Source organism: Trachurus japonicus, chromosome 20 (genome assembly GCF_045865225.1).
Source record: "Trachurus japonicus isolate A0001 chromosome 20, Traja_1.0".
In the NCBI taxonomy this organism is placed as follows: Eukaryota; Metazoa; Chordata; class Actinopteri; order Carangiformes; family Carangidae; genus Trachurus; species Trachurus japonicus.
In genome coordinates, this window is record NC_140926.1 from 5,746,388 (window position 1) to 5,760,219 (window position 13,832).

Genomic DNA, 13,832 nt, shown 5'->3' on the forward strand with positions numbered 1-13,832 from the left:
TAAAATGGCTTCGCTGCAGCCGCCATCGCACGCCGTTCGCTCGCTCACTCTCTGGTTCTCAGATCCACGAACGGACAAAATGAAGCTTTAAGTCTGCAGACGAGTTAACATGAAGGAGAGGCTAGGCTAATGAACGTAGCCGCCTAGGCGTTGATTAGTTTGGATGTCAAAAGCTTTTGATAGGCATGGCTTTCCATGGCTTCAATCTACAAAACATATTTACAACATAGATAATAACATCTACAAGAAATCTACATTTTTTTTCTCCGTTGAGGGTTTTTTACAAAACCTGTAAATCGCCCCGCCCCCTCCCCCTCCATCCCTCCCTCCCCGTGTTTTTTTATTCTCTGTCTCTCTTTCTTTCTCCCACTCCCACAACAACGACAGCTCTTCCGTGTTTCCCCACCTCTTGGTTTTTAACCCAGCCCAACGGTCCAAAGGCAAAACCCCGACTGCCGCTCCTGTGTGTGTTTGTGTCTGTATGTGTTTGTGTGTGTGTTAAGACTGGGCTCAAGAGGAACTGAACAACTGCAGCTTCCAACTATGTGCAATGGGTCTTTTCTTCTCAACCCCCTCCCCCCTTCTTTCTCTCTCTCCCTCCCTCCCTGCCCCACCCCCAACCAGAAAAACGCTCTCAACTCGCACAAACCAGAAGTTCTCAGACCATGAAGGAATTCTGATTCTTCAACTTTTCAAGTTCTTTGATTTGCTGTCTCAGAAACAGTATCCTGTGGACGGGAGAGAGGACAGGCGTTAGACTTCACATCCATACACACACGTCAACGATATATGAACATATAAATATAGAAACAAATCGCAGCAGTTGTTGTTACCTCTGCTCACGCAACGTGGCTTGTATTTCACAGACTCTGACCAAAGACCGGAGGTTTTTGAGCTCGGTGCAGTTCTCCGACATACAGATGCTGCCCATGGTGTGAGCCTCTTCACGTAGCCTCGACGCCTTCAAGGTCAATTCATAAGAAACAAGAATGAGCTTTAATGTGCACAACCAGAACCATTATAAACTATTATGGGTTACACTTTATAATAACCGTACACTTCTCAATTCATCATTTATGAAGCATTCTTCCTGTTGATTGTTATCTAACATAACATCATCAGCTTGATCTTTATGATACTTCATCTAACTAGTTTGATTATCTGCCCTTTTAATTATTGCTGTTTTTAATAATCACTGTTATAATAAACTTGTAAGGTCTGATATACAATTGAAACCCAGCTAGTGTGTAGTTATCACAGGTTGTAAATAAATGAAGCACAGACCTGCTTCTCTGCGTGTTCGGCCGGCCAACCCTGCACGTGTTTGATAAGATTCTCATTGAAGTGGGCGGCGAGGGTGGGGGTGAAGGTGCAGGAGGGCCGGGCTGCGGAGGCGGAGGGGGGGGCGGAGGCAGAGTTGGGGGCATTGCTGCTACTGGAGGCGACGTGGTTGGGACCCGGGGAGGGACTCCTCTGACTGCTGCAAACAACACAGGGAGGAGAAATGTGAAGAACATCCATAGATATGAATTCTGTATCTTGCAGAAAATGTTAATAATTAATAAGCTCTGCATTTGAAATAAAATCTTTGCATATCTTATGGTTTATGGGTGTGTAATTGTTTGTAAAAGTTGTCTTGTTATCCATGTTATCGTCACTACAGATGTGTATTGTGACATATTTTAAAAGCACCACGTCAGCATTTTCAGCCAGTTTGTCTCTACGTGACTGTACAAATAAAGTTATGTTCACACAAATATTAACATGTTTATAATATTCCCAGATCCACTTTGGATTTGGAGAATGACCGACTTTGCTTTCTGGTGTTTTATCGACCAAACAACTCATCAAAAAAAATCAATTGTCAGATGAGTCAATAATGAAAATGTTAATTAGATAGACTTACAGTTGTGAATCTTCACTAAATCAACACTCTGCCTCATGTGAATTAACATTTTAATGAATGTTTTTCCCTTAAAATGTTCAATGTAAACACTCTAACCTGTAGTAATAAATATCTGTCATCAATCTCACTACTTATTTGCTCCTTTTAGTAAATTATTGCACAAACAACTGCATGAAATCAATGAATGAATGAATGAATGAATGAATGAATGAAACAACTGTTGTTCCTTTAACGACCAGCAGATGGTGCCGACGTGCTGCTGGAGTGAACGACCCGTCCTGTTTAGATGGGGTTTTTTTGCCTCTCAAACCATCATTATGATCCAATTATCTATAAATAATCATCAATTTGCCTGTTTTTTGTCATGTTGTTGCATGCTGAGTTGTGAGTTGTGTGCGACCTACCCTTGGCGCTGCAGGGTGCGTGGCGAGGCCGTGGTGACGTCGTGACTGTGCTGCTTATCGCTGGAGAGGGACTGCTGGGACGTGGGCTGGGGATGAGACGCCTGCTTCACCGCTGGCGTGCTCACCTGAACGCATCACCAAGACACAGACATTAAAAACACATTTTCATCGGCAACAAAGCACCAAACGCTTCCGAAATCCATCGTTTCATGGCCACATTATTCAAAAAAGCTCCACAAAACGACACTGTTTTTGTTGTTTTTAAACTAAAGATGCATCCAACTCCATTTGCAATGATTAAATGTTTTTTTTCACACAACAACCTACTTCCACCCTGCAAACAGGAGCTGTTCAGTAATCTGCAATATGAGTAAATTTATCGAATAACCTTGATAAAGAATTAAAAACGTGCACATCAGTCACTAAATTTAAAAAGATGTTTAAAACTAAGGTATTCAATGCAATGAATATAAAAGATTATGATACAGTAAGCCAAGTATTAGTAAAAAAATTTAAGATAATAACGTATAATGACAAGTAAAAACCAAAATACGATACACAAGGACAAATGCATTGATTACTAATTAGCAATGAATGTATTGACCTGTGTAATAAGATTGGTACTGCGATGGACAGTCCAGTCCATTGCTATGTACTGTATGTGTGTATATATAATATAATATAAACTAGGGATGCACAATAACTTTTTTTTGAAACCGATACCAATAACCGATAACATACCTGGAGATAAGAAAGACTAGTGAGGAGTTTTGACTCTTTAAATGAAGATATTCTATTAGCAAGCCCTTCAAACATTCGCTAAAAGATATGAAACAAAACGTTTTGATATCTCAAATGAACATCGATTTAAATAAGGTGCATTACTTATTGATATAAAAATAAAGGCCTATAGAACTGATGCAAATATTTTGAATCAGGATTTTAAATAATTTGACCGATAATTACTGTGCATCCCTAACATAAACTTAATAAATTGTAAGACTCTATCTTAGATAATCTTATTTATTCTTCTCAGTTGAGTTAAAAAAAAAATCATTGTTAAATTGTGTTATCTCGTTACCTAGCTCTGTTATGCAATTTTTAAATAGGGTAGGCAAAATAAGCTGCGGCTTCAGCTTGACATAGTAATCCAAAATGTATCTATGTATATATTATGTTCTGTTGAATGGACGAATAAACTACTACTATACTACTTTAGACTCAAGTAATCCACACAAGGCTTCCTCACTAAAAAGCTTTAAAAAGTGAAATCTCTGTCGCTTTTTTTCCTCCAGTGTGACTCAAGAGGAAATCTACTTGTGCTGAAACAGGGAGTTAGTTCCTCTACTGGATTTAAATCAGTGCGGTCTCTCTCTTTACCTTTGGCTGTGATATGACGGGCTGCGTGCTGAGATGGGGCTTATGAGGACCGGCGTTGGTCTGTGGTGTGCTGATCCTCGGAGAAACATAGGACCTGGGCGACGAGGCGTCCGACGTTAACGACATCGGCGACTGGTTCGATTGCTGAGCTGTTTATAGAGAAAAAAAGAATAAAGAGGGACAATAAGGAATCAATAGAGTCAAGAAATTCAATATCCAGCAGCAGGAAACACCACAGACGTTTTCTTGTTTTTCAGACTCTTGAGTTTTCAAGCACCTTCAGTTTGAAACTACATTAAAGTGTCAGTACAAAGAGAAATATGTGAGATGTTGCCCTTGACACAAATACAAATATAGTTTATGTGAAAGGCTGCAACAAAGGTGAGGAAACAGACTTTATGATATCAATATTAAACAAAAGGTGTTAACCTCAGAGGAAACATTAAAACACTTAAACCCTCCTGCTTCTGTGAGGCGTTCACTTACCTTGGTTGGAGAGTTGAGCAGCTTGAGAGAGGATAGTAGTGATATTAAAAGCCGATGGTCCAGCAGTGAGGATCTTATGAAGCATCGACTGTAATGAAGCTTGTGTGACAGCAGCTGTGAGAACTAGAGAGAGATGTGGAAAGAAAAATAAATGAAAGTTACTCAGAGCGGTGATACAGATCTGTTGCTGCAGTGTGTCAAAGTTAATCTGTATGAATCATTTAGCTTGAACGAACTCGGCTTTAATCAAAATGAACGTGTTTCCACTGAGGATGCAGTCGCAGTGAAACAACTCTGCAGAGGGCTTTTATTTTGAAACTGGAAAACACTCAATACCTGATTCGCCAACACAAAAATACATGCTCGTCATGTCATCCAGGTGTTTCTATTATTATCTTATTATATTTCCAGCTAACATGGTCATTAATGACTGTAATTTGTTCTTCATGTTACTTTCACTATTAATCCGAGGCTGTTGAGGCCCTATCAGGGAGCGACCATGAAGCGTCTACATCAGCCCGTCACCAGCACAACCTCAGGGTTTTAAAACTACAAAAGGACCAACACCGTTCTCAAAAAACTCAATTTTCAGGGCTCGAACAACTCTGGAGAAGTGTGGACAGCAGGAAAACGTCATCCGCACACCCAGACAGCAGCACAAACAGCTTAAATTGGCCATAAACTATGATTTTAGCTTCTTTCTAAACTAGGGACTGATCGTCTGGGCCGAAAAAACGAATATTCAGTACATTAGTCGAATACATTGTGAATATTTTTCCATTCAAAATTCAAACCTAAATTTAAATTTTCATTCAATTATCAAGTAGTTGGGGAAAAGTTATTCACTGGTGGAATAATCAAAAGTTAACTTTCTTTACTTTATCACAATACTGGTTTAAAAATCAGGTGCAAAATATAAATGTATATACACTACATGATAAATGTTGTTTATTTGACCACTCTGAATTGAATCACATTCACATTTTGTTCCTGAATCCACCAAACTGCTGCGATCAGAATAATCCTGGATCCAAGTTTTCCAGATCCTACTAAAAAGTTTTGAACAACACAAACTGAGGGTTTGATCCAGATTAAAAACCAAAACTGGATTACGTGATCCAATCCGATCCCAGAATCCATTTTTAGTCTTAAACAACCAAAATCTAATCAGATTACTTCTGAACAGCCATTGGCCCAAATGTCTGACGTGTCATAATAAATGTTGGTCGGTCGACCTCAGCCTCTCACACACACACAGATGAAGCAGAGCAAGGAGTCAATTCCCCAACAACAGTGTCTTTTTTCTCTCACTACGCCTGCATGAAGTGACTAACACAACGTCTGAAAACGCCATGGCAACACGACGCTGGAGAGAGACAAAAATATGGAGGCCAGGTTGGTCGAGCTGCTGCTGCCTCCTCCTCTTCCTCCTCCTCCTCCCATCATCATCACAGCCGATACGAACCAGAGTAAAAAGCACTGATGCACAAAGCAGCTTCTTCTGCCTCGTAAACAAACCTGCCACTGAGCTTTCAAACAAATCTTTATTGACACTTGTCAATAGTGACGATGGTGCACATGGGGGGCAACAGGCCTTTTTGTTTTTACTCGTACAGTGTGAGCACAGAGATCGTGAGCTTTGGCTTCACACTGCAGATGATTGACTAAAAATCGTACAGTGAATCAGACGCAGGACTCAAACTGAGCTCAGACCAGCGGGACAGAACCAGATCATCATGTCGTCGTCTAGACAAACAGCCGACAGCAGATGCAGCAGCCGCAGCAGCAGCCTGAACGTGAATAATCTGCATATTAAGGTGCCGTTTCCACTGCAGGACCGTCTGGGTAATTTTATGGGGCCTAAACGAGTCCCTGCCCCGAAAAACTCCGGGTCAGGCTTGAGGTTTTACTCGGTGCTGATCAAAGTGGGGATGTAGACATGTTTCTGAATGGAATAAAACCTCCCCTTGCATCCCTCAGACACAGAGTATAACAGGCTGCTGATGACTCATGATTACATAGTGTACTGCAGACTGGAAATAAGGAATCATTATGTCATAAATATTACTGTCTTGGTCAATTTGACCCTGATCAAATACACAATCCAACAACTCCACAACGCTCTGGTGGACAAGTTGTGACCTGCACATTCACCACGCTATGAGATAATAACAGAACTTTACCAGACAGAGTTGTTTTAGAGGGAAATTCATGCAAAACCGCTCTCGTCGGGACAGTTTTTCAGCAAGCAGTCTCTGCATTTACCTCTAAAACAACTCTGTCTGGTAACGTTGTGTTATTATCTCATAACGTGGTGAATGTGCAGCTCACAACTTGTCCACCAGAGCGTTGTGGAGTTGTTGGATTGTGTATTTGATGAGTTTGATGGGAGGGAAACCAAAGAAATCCCATTAGCCTCCGTAGCGTAGCTCTGAGCAGCTCACAGCTCTGCTCCGCCGTTCTAAAAATAGCTTGCACCGACAATTAAAGGTAACAAACCTACTGCTATGACTATAGGGATTATGGCAATGGGCCAGTTTGCCAAGATGTTGAACCATCCCTTTAATGAAAGACATATGATAAGTGGACAGCAAAGATCAAAACAACATTTTTACAACCCGGTATTATTAGAAAGCGTCTATACTGCCAGAAAAACCAACAACAACCAGAGCAGGAAACAAAAAAATGCAGCACAATGATCGAAACCGTTGCACGTCGCCTCAAGAGTCCGAATGGTTCCCGTAAAAATCGTCTCTCTATACCAGGAACTGCTTCAGTGGGAACGCGCCTATAGATCTGCGTCGTTTCTTACCTTCGTTGATTTTCGCCATGTCCACGCTGGCGTTGTTGAGCTGCAGCGCGGTCTGAAGTGCTGGGAGGAGCTGGCGGAGCAGGGTGGGGTCTTGGAGCAGCGGAGGGGCGGGCGACTGCAGGACCGGAGACACCGGCACCGTGGACGCCGACGACGAGCCGGGCGGCCCCGATGACGGGTTCAAGCTCCCTGAGCCTGAGGATGATGACGACGACTGGGACTGGGACTGGGAGGAGAGCGTCGCCGAGGGCTTCTCCGCCTGGGACGACTCTGTGAGGGGGCGACAGGGGGCGACACGTGAGTGAAATCCAGAAAACACGCACAACAAGAAGGAGCTTTTGTGTTCCTGTCTGTGGAAATAAACTATGCAATAGTTTGAAAGTCCAAACATAATCCAGTTCAAAAAGAAGTACAAAGAAATGATTTTCTATATGTACAGGAATGAGGTTTGACAATTACAAGGTGCTTATTATTGGCATTTACTTACTTATTTTTCTTTGTATATGTGTTTATGTCTTTATACACTGCTCAAAAAAATAAAGGGAACACTTAAACAACACATCTTAGATCTCAACACATCTTAGATCTCAATTAATGAAATATTGCAGTTTAAAACCGTTATTCAATATATAGTAGAGTGTGTTGAGAACAAAATAACATAATCAAAATTATCATCCCAGGTTGATTTCACACGGGTGTGATATACTTGGAGTTACAATGTGTTGTTTAAGTGTTCCCTTTATTTTTTTGAGCAGTTATATTGGAATAAATCCAGCTAAATTGACTTATAAATTTACTTAGATTTTTTTATGACTCTGTAAGACAAAAACTGTTTAGTAAGGTAGATCCAAATAATGAATTTGTGTGGTTAGACGATGCTGAGAAGCTAAAACATCTTTTTCAGTTGAATATAGTTTATTTTCTTGAAAAGGCTTGGGCAATGAGACGAAGAGCGATATGTAGTTGAGTACTCTAAAATTGTTTATTTATGTCACACTTGTATGGCAGGTAACACCAACAGGAAGGACTGTTTAGTCTTTTTCAAATTCATTCATTCATATAGATTATAATGACAAGGAAGCTTGATAGTTAATTTATGAATAGGGGGTGAGAGTAAATAAGTTTCACTTCTTCCCACTGAAAAATCTAATTATTTTCATTTTCAATTACTTTTATCTTTCATGTGTTGTCTTTGTAAAGTATTTATTTGTTATGTCGGTCCATTACTGTATTATTTTTAGTTGGTTAGTTTCAGTTTATTTCGAACATGTTAAAAGAAATAAGTGTAGTTCCTTCTTTTTTTTTTTTTTTTTTTTTTTTTTAACTTTTTATTGGTTTCCATCGGAAAACATAAAAATAGGACAAGAGCAGAAAGGGCTCAATAACAACAAAGCAAAAAAAAGGGAAATTATATATGTACATAAATAAAAATAAATAAATACAAAGACAAACACCAGACAAGAGAAAAATCCCCCCCTTCCCGCCCCACCCCACCCCACCCCAGGCAGCAAGGACACATCAGTTCAAGGACAGGCTCAGAACATCAGATTATACTTGGACAAAAAAAAAAAAAAGAGAAAAAACAAAAAAAACAAAATAGAGGAAACACACAACATACGAGGCTCTAAACATCAATTTGAGGGCACAAAAGGTTCTTAATTTTTTCTATTGACGAAGTCCAGGAGGTAATAGTGGCTTGCTTTGCGTTGTGCATTCTGGCTACTGACAGCTCCATGTACAGGATATCTAACAAAGAAAGTAACCAGTGAGTCCGAGAAAGAGAATGAGGAGGTTGCCAGCGAAGTGCTAGCATCTTTTTGGCAGCTGTCAGGCTAGCAAACAAAGCAGGGTAGTGGTAACTAGGTAAATTCAAAGCAGAGGTATCATTCAATAAAAACAATTTGGGACAGTACGGAATTAATACATCAAAAAGTTTAGTCAACGTTAAGGATATCATTTCCCAAAAGGTTGTGACTTCTGGACAGTACCAGTACATATGCATGAAAGATCCAACATCACGATTTGGGCAGAGATCACAATTAGGAGAGGATACAAGTTTCATTAGATGGAGTCTTCTAGGTGTAAGATACATCCTATGTAAAAATTTGAAGTGTATCAATTTGTGATTGGGATTTTTGGAAACATGATCTAGATTACTCCAAACAGTTGTCCAACATATATCCTTCTCCGTAATATCAAGATCTCTACTCCAAATATAACCAATATTTAAAGATTTACAACCAGAATTTAAAAGAGCATAAATTTTGGATGTTAGACCTTTAGTTTTACCTCTGACATTTAATAAAGAGTAAAGTGGATGAGTTGCCAACTTTTCACCCCATGGAACGCCGTAAGTGCGCATAGCTAGTCTGAGTCTAAGATAAAAGAAAAAAGAACTCTTTGCGACATTGTACAGGGAACATATATCATCAAAAGATCTCATCCCATTTTCTTCCCAAACATCCATTAAAATGTTGATTCCCTTAGTAGACCATTGAGGGAGCTTAAAAGGAGCTCCTCCCGTGGTGAGGTCAAAATTGTTGAAAAGAGGGCTATGTGTGTGCCATTTTAAAGAAATCTGACATTGTTTCTCTATTGCTCGCCATGTTGACAATAAAAAAGACATAATAGGACCAAGTTGGCGTTGAGTACTCTTGGAAGGGAAAGCAGAGAAAACAAGGTCCTGTAACCTATGTGGGTAAGCCAAGTTTTCTTCAATTGGTCTCCAGGAGACCACCATAGATGGATCAAACCAAACAGATATTGGACGAATTATATAGGACCAAGAGTACAATTTATTCTTCTTATTCTTTATTCTTATATATTATATTCTTATATATTCTTGCTGACATTGAAATAGGTAATTTTGTCCATCTTTCCATATCTTCCTCAACACGTTTAAATATGTGTTGGAAATTTTTGGTAGAGATAACTGATAAGGTGGGATAAATATCAACACCTAGGTATTTGAAAGAATTAACCACCGGGATAAGAGATGGAAGTGTAGATAGACTAACAGATGGATTTAAGGACATTAGTTGAGACTTAGTCCAATTAATCTTGTACCCAGAGAGGTTACTAAACTCTAACACACCCAGAAACTAAACTTACAAGATAAAATATACATGTACAAGTGTTTATGTAACAGTTCAAGGTTAAAAAAAGAAAATTATTGTTTTGCTCTTTTAAAATCACATGTGAAATTATTCTACTCTGACTTGTTTCGATGCCTTTTTTCATTACAAATCTATGTGTGGCACAGAAATTATGAATAATTTACACTTTATCAAAGATTATTAAATCTAAGATGTATTCACAACAAATAAAGTTTTCTATAATCACTACAAATGAAATAAATCAAACTACTTTAGGTCATAACAGAGCAGCAGCAGCAGCAGCAATGTTCTGTGTGTATGACCCTTAAAAATGTGAAATATTATAAATAATATTAATACAAAGTGCACTTACCAGTTTCTTTTTAGATTTGTTTCAACTCTGAGATATTGTCAGAAACTTATTTAGTCTGTTCTCAGCTTCCACAAGTCACAGGGAGGAAACACTGAGCAGCTGGCGCCACCTGTCGGTCAGAGAGAGGAGCTGCAGGGAAACAACATAAAAACAGCTGCGTCCTATGAGATCATTTACAACTTAGATAATGAGACACTTTAATCACTGATGAGTTGTTAATAACATCACAACAGACTGAACAGCTGCTGTTCTGCACTGAACATTTAGAAGTGCTTCATTTTGATGTAATTAATATGTTTTTTCTACTATAAATATTAAATAGTATAGGCTGAAGTCTGGAAGATAAATAAAGAATATGAATATAAGTACATTTATACTTTTTAAACTATAGTTTCTTATTTATTTTTGTGTTTGTTTAGATTTAGTTGCTTTGTATTTTTGTACTTTTACTCATTTGAGTACATACACCGTAGATCCATCTCTCAAACACTGCAACATTTCTTCTGTCATTGTGCTGCTGTGCTGTTTGAATGCTTATCTGAGACTTTTGCCTGAAGACTAAACCTGTAACTTTGTGCTTTAAATAATCAACCTGTTTGAAACTGCATGAAGAATATTGATCGTTTAAACTCCAAACTGATCCTAACATCTGCAAAATAAAGTATTATAGTTTGTGTTTTACATGCAGACTCTGTAAATAGGTAATTCAGAGAGAGCTACAACAGGGAATCAGTGAGGAAGGCTGGATAAAGATTTGTGCTCAGATACAAATGCCAATTCATGGAGAGAGTTTCAATGGAAGATAGTAAAAGATAGTAAAAATTTGTTTTAGAACACCTGAAACTATGGCAAAGATAAATTCAAATCAGACAAGTTTATGTTGGAGGGGATGTGGTGAGAACATAGCAACTCACTTACATATATTTCGGCAATGCCCATTGTTAGACAATTTTTGGGAATCAATTTTTACTACTGTGAACAAAGCACTAGAAGTTGAACTGGTAAGAGACGAAACCAGATGTCATTCTCAACAGGAAAAGGATGTAGCTACAGTGTATCCTACACGGTGATGGGAATAGCTTCTCTCATTTTCTCTAAACTGTGAACACAAACCCCAATTTTCAAGCTACATTCACAAAACCTCAGACTCTTCTTGCAAAACCAAACTTTCACCTCAAAACAGTTCAATCTGTGCCCAAAACTGAACTATGTTGTCAAATCGTGCCCCGAGTCAATCAAAATTAAAAACACTACTGAGCAGCCACTAAACACTACATAGAAAAATAGAAAACACAATGCTCAGCACATGAAGCTGTAGAAATAAATGTTTATCGTTCACTGTAGCTAAATGCATGTTGCAAAACAAAAAACCTGTGCATTTACACTGTAGCACTTCTCTCCTTCCCTTTCTTTCACCCTCTTCCTTCCCTCCCCACGTCCACTTTATCCCCTTTTCCTTCCTTCTTCTTTTTTCTTCCCAGTTCATCCCTCCCTCCCTCCCTCATCCTTTCTTCCTTCACCCTGTCGTCTCTCATCTTCTCCTCTTGCAAAACAAAAAACCTGTGCATTTAGCACTTGTACATAGTAAAAAAAAGAAGTACAAAAACCAGAAATCCTGTGCATTTACACGTAGCAGTTGTACAGTACAAAGACAAACAGAAATCTTCTGCATTTAGCATTTGTATACCGTAAGCCTACGTAAAAAATAAAGTACAAAAATATAGAAATAAAAGAGCATAACTCAGCCACATCATTTCTCTGTACTGGATCAGGCCACAGGACTTCATCCTGAACTGGCTTACAGTATATGTGCCCTCACATCATTTGACACAAGTGTGATCAATTTATCAATTTTGAGTTGTTTTGTTCAACCGGTGAAACTTGTGCTTTACTTGTGTTTGACTTTTGCCACCTGTGCTCAGCATTATGCAACACAGGTGCATCACAATGAAAATGTGTTGGTAAGATGAGTCTAAACAGGTGAAAAGTGCTGATGGTTTTGCCAAAAGAAGTGACTGATTCAATCAGTGGGTTCAGGCAACTGAGAATTTGGTTCAGACAACAGGGTTTAGTGTTTTAGCAACTGAGAAAAACTGTAAATGAGGCGCGTTACAAACTACTCAGTGAAGCCGTTCTCCTCCGACTTGGCTCATCTCAGCCACGAAGCTGCTAAACTGTTTTTTTTTTTCCTTCTCTCCTTTGGTGAGGGGAGGGAGGAGTAGGGAGGGACGAGACAACCGCATAAGTGATGATGATTGGTTGAGGCAGAGTAAGGTTTCATGCTAAGCCAATCAGAGGCAGTGTTCAGTTTGTACACAAACCACACACGCACGCAGTTTAGCCTCACACACACAAACTAGCAGAGGGAAGCTGCCGAGATCGGAGGGAAAGTACAGACACTACTTTAATCTCCTTGAGGTAAAAGACAAGAACATAGGCTACATGTGAGGTGTAGCTACATTATGTCCCGGAGCGAAGTGTTTGTCCTGAGCTTCTGCTCACCTGACTCTGTGCAGCTTCTGCATTAAATCCAAACAGTCCGACACAGTGACGCACTGCTCCTTTAGACTCTAAAGTCTCTGTAGCTCATCAGCCCGGAACTCTTCCAGAGCAGCTACAGCGCAGCGTTGTGACCTCAACCATGGTTGATGAGAGCAGAAATGTTGTTGTTGTAGTGAAAATGGGCGAGCTCGTGAACACGCTAATTTACACAAAGTCAAAACGAGCGATAAACCGCGTATCTCGCGTTTGGTCGCGCGTCACAACTCGAGCGAAAAAAAAGCGTTCCTCGTGTTTGGTGGGAAGCCCCTTGTGGGTCTTCCCACCAAACACGATGAAATAGACGAAGACGCGAAGGTCCCGTCGCCATAAAAGAATCGGGTGTATTGCGTCGCAAAAAAAAAAAGTCGCGTCTACCGCGTCTCGCGCCTAATCGCGTCTTTGCGTCACGGCCTTTTACACCGCGGACGTAACGAATAAACGGTGACGGTGTGAACGAACAACATAGGACAGGACCAGACGTGGCGCTGTTTCCTCTTTTCACCGACAGCTCCACTCTCCCTTACTTACACTAACTACTGTTATTGTTGAGGCCAGAGAATTGTGGGACTTGTAGTTTTTGACCAATCGCAGGTTGTGCTCTTTCTTTTTTGTGATTTTCCCGGTTCACACATGTATTTTTTTTTAGGGGCAAATGCGAGACTAAAATTATTGAAGACTTGAACACAATAATTCAACAAATTTAAGACATTTTAAGACCTAAAATTTTGATTTTCAAATTTTAGACTTTTTAAGACCCCGCGGATACCCTGTTATTTCATATAAAAGTTTAAGTGCAAACATATTTAATGATGCTGTGTATTATATATTATATATT

At 39.5% G+C, this 13,832-nt stretch overlaps 1 protein-coding gene across 1 annotated transcript; it reads right to left on the reverse strand.

Annotated features, from left to right (window-relative positions):
• Positions 1-536: 536 nt before the first annotated feature.
• Positions 537-9,350, reverse strand: LOC146966270 (WW domain-containing adapter protein with coiled-coil-like). Its single transcript, XM_085763993.1, has 9 exons — positions 9,326-9,350; positions 6,989-7,258; positions 4,177-4,299; positions 3,691-3,839; positions 2,311-2,435; positions 1,285-1,480; positions 834-961; positions 615-728; positions 537-561 (listed from the first exon to the last, which is right to left on the reverse strand). The coding sequence occupies exons 1-8, from the start codon at positions 9,348-9,350 to the stop codon at positions 659-661; spliced, it is 1,086 nt and encodes a 361-aa protein (XP_085620119.1). The 3' UTR covers positions 537-561; positions 615-658.
• Between the last annotated feature and the right edge of the window lie 4,482 nt (positions 9,351-13,832).